The sequence below is a fragment of the Xiphophorus maculatus genome, chromosome 19, assembly GCF_002775205.1.
Source record: "Xiphophorus maculatus strain JP 163 A chromosome 19, X_maculatus-5.0-male, whole genome shotgun sequence".
NCBI lineage: Eukaryota > Metazoa > Chordata > Actinopteri > Cyprinodontiformes > Poeciliidae > Xiphophorus > Xiphophorus maculatus.
The window spans coordinates 5,888,875-5,895,898 of NC_036461.1; the positions used below are offsets into that span (position 1 = coordinate 5,888,875).

General features: G+C 37.5%; 1 protein-coding gene across 1 annotated transcript; it reads left to right on the plus strand.

Annotated features, from left to right (window-relative positions):
• The first annotated feature begins 2,717 nt into the window (after nt 1-2,717).
• mrpl35 (mitochondrial ribosomal protein L35) lies at nt 2,718-4,822 on the plus strand. The gene is made up of 4 exons (XM_005801103.3): nt 2,718-2,821; nt 3,012-3,177; nt 4,327-4,471; nt 4,556-4,822. Exons 1-4 carry the CDS (start codon nt 2,791-2,793, stop codon nt 4,745-4,747), a joined length of 534 nt encoding a protein of 177 aa, XP_005801160.1. The 5' UTR covers nt 2,718-2,790; the 3' UTR covers nt 4,748-4,822.
• Nucleotides 4,823-7,024: the final 2,202 nt, after the last annotated feature.

The window sequence follows — 7,024 nt, forward strand, 5'->3', positions numbered from 1 at the left end:
AAATGAAAAGTAATAAATTAGATTTATTGGATGGAAATCCAGAAGTTACTACTAGGAGAGAAGTCTCAAACCAGGATTTAGATATGCCTTTTTCTATGTATGAGTTAGAAAAAGCTATTAATAATGCTAAGCAATCAACTCCGGGGAAGGATGGAGTGTGTTATGTAATGCTCAAAGATTTTAAATATTCATCTCTTACTGTTATATTAAAATTGTTTAATCTGATTTGGATGACTGGGAGAATTCCGGTAGAATGGAAACAGTCAGTTATAATTCCCATCTTAAAACCTGGTAAAAATGCAACAGACCCATCAAATTATAGACCTATAGCTCTTACATCTCAATTAGGGAAAATAATGGAGAAGATTGTTACTGATAGGCTTTATTATTTTATTGAGAGTAAAAATAAATTTTGTCCATTCCAGAGTGGTTTTCGTAAAGGGAGAAATACGATGGATGCAGTTCTGTGTCTAGAGTCAGAAGTAAGAAAAGCTCAAGCGAATAAAGAGTTAGTGATAGCTGTGTTCTTTGACATTGAGAAGGCATATGATATGTTATGGAAAGAAGGATTATTGATTAAATTAGGGAAAATTGGTATAGGAGGTAAGATTTATAATTGGATTTTGGATTTTTTGTTTGGTAGAGAAATAGAAGTTCGGGTAGGGGTGAATTTCTCTTCTAGATATGCTGTTGAGAATGGTACCCCCCAAGGTAGTGTGTGTAGCCCAATTCTCTTTAATATTATGATTAATGACATTTTTGATGAGATAGATAGTAGTATAGGCAAATCTTTATTTGCAGATGATGGTGCTCTATGGATTCGGGGACATAATCTGGTTTATTTACAGAAAAAGATGCAGGCTGCCATTTTGAAAGTGGAAGGTTGGGCTAATAAATGGGGTTTTAGGATGTCAATCGCAAAGACTCAAGTAATTTGCTTTTATAGAAGACATAAGGAAGTTAAGTTGAATCTTTATAAACATAAACTTGAACAAGTGAAAACAGTGAAGTTTTTAGGTGTCATCTTTGATGAAAGCTTAACTTGGACACATCAAATAGAATCAGTTCAAAATAAATGTAAAAAAGTGAATAATTTGTTAAGATGTCTCTCAGGACAGGAATGGGGAGCTTCAAGAAGTGCACTGTTGGGAGTTTATCAGGCGCTCATGAGATCTATTATGGATTATGGGTGTATAGCATATATGGCAGCTGCTGACAGTCATTTGAGAAAACTTGATAGTGAGCAAACACAAGCATTGAGGATTTGTTGTGGAGCTTTCAGAACATCGTCTTTAGCTGCTTTACAAGTAGAAACTGGTGAGCTTCCTTTAAGATTAAGAAGGTTGAAATTAATGTACATGTACTGGGTGAACCTACAAGGACATAAGTGTGATCATCCAACTAAGATGGTGCTGAAGGAATGTTGGGAACATCATAAATTAAATTGTAATAGTTTTGGATGGATTGGGGAAATAAAGGCAAAACAGCTTGGTTTAAATATGCTCCAGTATAGTGCTACAGTTCCTCAATCTGAAATTCCTCCATGGTTATTTCTAACTCCAGAAGTTGATCTTCAATTAAATGAAATTCTTAAAAAGGGAAAGACTCCAGAATGGGTTGTAGTTAATAGATATTTTGAAAGATATAAAGACAACATAATTATATATACAGATGGATCTAAAGATCCAAATAGTGGTAGAACTGGGGCAGCAGTGAATATCCCACACCATAAAGTCTTGATTAAGAGGAGAACAGCTGACCATTTAGCTGTTTTTACAGTTGAATTATCAGCCATCATATTGGCCTTAGAATGGTTGCTTGGTAATGATAATAGGGAAGTAAGTACATTTATCATAGCATCAGATAGTCAAGCAGCATTATTAAGTATTAAATCTGGTAAATCTAGCAGATTAGATTTGATATTAAGAATATATCAATTATTAGTTCATCTTCATAACAATAAATGCTTGGTTCAATTTGTCTGGATTCCGGCTCATGTAGGTATAGAAGGAAATGAGGAAGTAGATATTCTAGCTAAGCAGGCCTTGAAATCAGATATTGTTCATCTGAATATTCCTTTGAGTAAAAATGAGGGTAAATCTATTATTCAAAAAGAAATTATTAAGATTTGGCAGGAGCTATGGGATAACCATGATAATGGGAGACAACTATATACAATTCAAAAGAGTGTGGGAGATAGTAATTATATGAGTGGAAGGCGGAAAGAGGAAGTAGTTATGTCTCGACTTAGAATTGGACATTCTGGACTTAATAGTTCGCTCTTTAAAATAGGAAAGCATGAGAATGGGGCTTGTAATTATTGCAATCAGGTGGAAACAGTGGAGCATGTCTTGTTAGAATGTGATAAATACTCAGAGGAACGCCAGATTTTAAAGTCGTTACTAAGCAGAAAGAATATAGGACTGTCTATGATTAGTCTATTAGATAATAAATCAAGTTATGTTAGAAATCTCTTATTTAGGTTCTTAAATAACACTGGGTTAATGAGTCGTATTTAGGATATGAACAAGTATTTGTGTGTATGCCAGTGCATGCTCATGCATTAATTCAGGTATTAATGAGTGTGTTAGGATGTGAATTTGCACATCCTACACATCATTGAGGTGGATTTAATTCCCTCTGAGATCTCTGATGACCACACTCCAGTCTGGTAGGTGGCGGTAAATGCACCTTAAGTTGGATGCCAGCCGCCAATAAAAAACAAAAGAAGAAGAAGAAGAAATTTGCCCAAGTAGGACACCGTAGGTGGGAATTAGAAAAGAAGAAAACATGGCGGCCGCGGTGGTCAGAAGGTTGTCAGGTGTGTTTTTGACGTTTTTCTTCTTGTTTCTGTGTGTGTTAAATTTGTCGATTTTATGTTGTTAATGTAATTTTAGGAAACACTTTGTGGTCTGACCCGGTTAGCTTGGACGTACCGGTGGTTACTAAAGTGGGGAAAATCTGCTTTTTCTTCCCCGTTATGTTTTATGATGTCTCCGTTTTTGTACCAGGGCTGCTGAGACCTCTATCCCGCTCCGTAGGAACCAGTTCTCCTCAGATCCGTCTGCTGTCCGGGTTCAACCGGGCTCAGCCTCTCTTCGGAACAGTTACAGCCGCTGTCTGCGCTCCCATCCGGGCTATTACGGCTCAGACGCCCCGCTACCCCCTCCTGCAGCGGTAACCGTCTATTTATTACCATTTTATACGCGGTTTTTGTATTTCACGATAGTTATATTAATTTTTGATTACCAAAATAGAGAAATGCGTGTAAAAAAGAAATAGGCACAGGGCATCCGAGATCACAGCCGAAGACTGACGACTTTACGTCTGAAAGTCGGATCTCTTTAATCAACGTCATACCCACCTGCTAGCAAAGTCATCAGCTTTTTAGCTCATAAAGTTGAGATTTTATGGAGATTTATTCAAAGGAAAGGAGAATTTACAACCTCCTAGTCGTAAATCTGACCCACCAGCACCCTTACAGAGGGACATAAACCTCCATATTGAGCACATTCTGCATTTTATTCCTCACAACTGCAACGAGAAGAGATAAAGTGTCAGCAGTCCAATTTCTCTCAACAGCTGTGAATAGTTCATAGCGATTAGCTGTTGTTTGGTTGTGTTGCACAAGCAGCAGTGAATGGAAGCAGCAGAAAGTCTCACTTTTCTCCACATAATCAAATGAGGACAACCAGTCACCTTTCTCACAATCATGTAGCACAAAAACATTAAAGATACACTTGTTGGATTGAATGAGTGTTAAAAATACTGAAATATGATTTATTTATTTGGTTCAGAAGGAGGGAAAATCATGATAAATGAACAGAGAAAAACATTGTGAGGAAATGCTATTTATGTAATCTGCAGACATCAGAGTAAAGCAACAAATTCTCACCTGAAAAACATGATGCATGATGCATTGTTTACTCCCTGCTCGATCTGTCTGTGGTAGTTGTGACTAAAAACTGTTTTGTCTTCAATTGTCAAGTTTCAGTTGTTCTCTTAATTCTAATATTCCAGTTATTAGTATTTTGCAATAGACAGTTTTTAGGTGGTTTTGGAAAAACCATGCTATTTACTTCCACTGATCTACATCCCATATTTCCCTGGAAAAAAAATTCAATATTTTGTCAAAGTCGCAAATTTGCAAGAAAAAGGTAAAGTTTTGATACAATTAAAGGCATAAATTTACAGTGGTATGAAGTGAGAAATTTAAAGATTGAAAAGTTGCATATTTGCATCAAAAAGTGACATCTGGATATTTTCCTAAGTATTTACATTTTCGTTCCTTTCTATTTTACTTAACGTTTCTGTGTGCTGTTTCAGGGTTTCAGCTGTGGTTCCCAGCCTGACCTGGCAACCCTGCAGAAACTTGACATATGTCAGCCTGAAGAAAGGAAAGAGGAAAACAGTAAGCGCGGTGACCGACCGGTTTATGCGGCTGCACTGTGGCCTTTGGATCAGGCGCAAGGTGTGCCTTTTTTTTTATTACCTGTCAGAAACTCTAGTTTCTGCTTAAATTGCATTTAACAAAGAGTTCTTGCCCTCTGACCAGGCTGGGTACAAGAAGAAGCTGTGGAAGAAGCTGCCCGCCAGACGAAAGCGCTTGAGGGAAATTGTTTTCTGTAACAAGACTCAGTGCAGACTCCTGGACAAAATGACCTCTTCTTACTGGAAACGGAGAAACTGGTTCCTTAATGATCCATATCAGAAGTACCACGACCGGGTCAACCTCCGAATAAAATAATGCTCTAATCCTAAATGCAATGTAATAATATCAAACATCCATATTGTTGTCAAAATAAAACTTAAAGTCAAAACATCTCATACTTGTTCTTTGAAGAAAACTGGACAGAAACCATCAAATGTGCTGTCTATTTTTTTTATTATTGTGTATGAAGTTGTTTGGAGTCATAAATCAACAGTTATGAATTATGTCATCACATCTTTGCTTTTTACTTTGAGTTGACATCAATTAGTTACTGAAGAAATGTTTCATTCTGGCCTGCCAGAAAAATTGAAGGACTGAATTGGATTTACAGTCGTGAATAAATTAGGACACCCTGCTAAAGCCTGTGTTTGCTAATATTTAATTTTGGGACATTTAGATATTAATCAGGGTTATCAATATAGAAAAATAAATATTAAAAGAAATGAAAGCGCTGGTAAGTTTGATAGGGAAGAGGTCTGATCAGTGATCAGTTGAGTTAGTCTAAAGTTGATTGATCCTAATCTACTAATGATTAATTCATAAGCTGTCATTTTCGTAAAGACCTGAGTTTTCCCTTTTATCAAGAGTATGGTGGCAATTTCTTTTATTATACGCTGTCCGTCATGCAGTTCGGCTGAATAAGCACTGTTGATGTTAAACTTAAGAAGCTCATTGATTGTTTATATTTTAAAACTACCACATAAAATACTTTCTTTATCCCACACCTGACTCTGTTAGGACCGTTTTTTCCCCCAATTTGCTTCGCCCGCCATCTTTGTTTCTGTATTAACGGCTCCGCTTAAGGATGACCAGCGCCGCCTTATTCTGGGTGACGGTCAAACTACAACACTGAAAGAAGGTCTAATCGGACTTATTTCCAAGATGCTAAAATAAGTCTTCAAAGACCTCTCAGAATCTACAGCAGGATCTTGCTACTGTTGATATTAAAAGCAATATGAACACGTTATGTAACGGTTGAAGTTAGCGACATCTCACTGCTAGCATATCTTCGCTAGCTAAGTAGCTAGATTTTTGTGGCGATCATAGGTAGATGCAAATTTATTGGCTGGACGACGTCCGCACATTTCTGTCACAATACTAATCTTAAATTCCAATCATAACAGTGTTAAATTTGAGTTTTTGAAACCAGCTGAAACCTTGTATTTGGATACAAGAACAGAGGACATTTTTGACACAAACCAAATGTCCGGCTCAATCTAATGAAATTCATCATGAAAAATTTAAAGTAGAGCCATTTTAAACTTGAAAATGGCCCAAAACATGCCGGGAAATTCACAACGAAATGACTGGAATCTGGATCTCATTGAGCTCCTGTGGGATTTTTTCCTGTGTTTATTATGTAAAACAATGTACTTTTTCTTCTTTTAGAGCAAAGAAATAATTTTTGGGGGTGTCCTCATTTTTTCACATGACTCTAAATGTATGAGAAAGCTGATTTTTAGGTAGTACAACCAAATACGTTATGTGTCTACAGAGAAACTAAACCAGAGTGGCTTCACATAAAATCATCAAATGTTCATAAAAATTAATATCATGCAGAAAGCTTGAGCATTAAATTTAATGTATGGAAATCACCTCCAACACTATCACTGACTGCACTGACACATGATTAGAAATATCCTGCTTCTTTTCCACAATTTAATCCACTGAAAGAACAGTTTAATGTGCATAATAAGTATATCTACAATATCAGAGTGAATGATGTAAACAGAACAGTTGTACCTGAGAAGCTTCTGGTTTTTTTTCTTCTTTTACCACCGTAAAAGATACAGATGCAACCATGTAAGATTACTGCACACCAACACAGTGAAAATCAGGTTCGGGCTCAGTGAATAAACTACAACAAAAAGCGGCTCAGGTCACCAGGAGGAACAACCAGAGTGTGCAGAGCTGCTCAGTCAACAGCAATAAGTGATTTCAAACATAAAAATTCACTTCATTTAGCAGTTTTCAGCCTTAAAGGTGACCTATTATGCTTACTTGAATAGGTTAGGATAGATCTACGGGCGACACAAAACATGTATCATGTAATCTTTCTGAAAATATGAGTTTTTAGTCTGGAGTTCTGCTGGGGTTGCTAGGTGACAGGGCTGGGCTTGGCTGGGGTTGCTAGGTGACAGGGCTGGGCTTGGCTGGGGTTGCTAGGTGACAGGGCTGGGCTTGGCTGGGGTTTCTAGGTGACAGGGCTGGGCTTGGCTGGGGTTGCCAGGTAACAGGGCTGGGCTTGGCTGGGGTTGCCAGGTAACAGGGCTGGGCTTGGCTAGGGTTGCTAGGTGACAGGGCTGGGCTTGG

Bases quoted from the DNA above. Each gene is read 5' to 3' on its own strand.
- mrpl35 (XM_005801103.3), top strand. From the start codon at position 2,791: ATGGCGGCCGCGGTGGTCAGAAGGTTGTCAG. The intron at 2,822-3,011 runs GTGTGTTTTTGA...TTTTTGTACCAG, and splicing joins GGTGGTCAGAAGGTTGTCAG to GGCTGCTGAGACCTCTATCC. The intron at 3,178-4,326 runs GTAACCGTCTAT...GTGCTGTTTCAG, and splicing joins CGCTACCCCCTCCTGCAGCG to GGTTTCAGCTGTGGTTCCCA.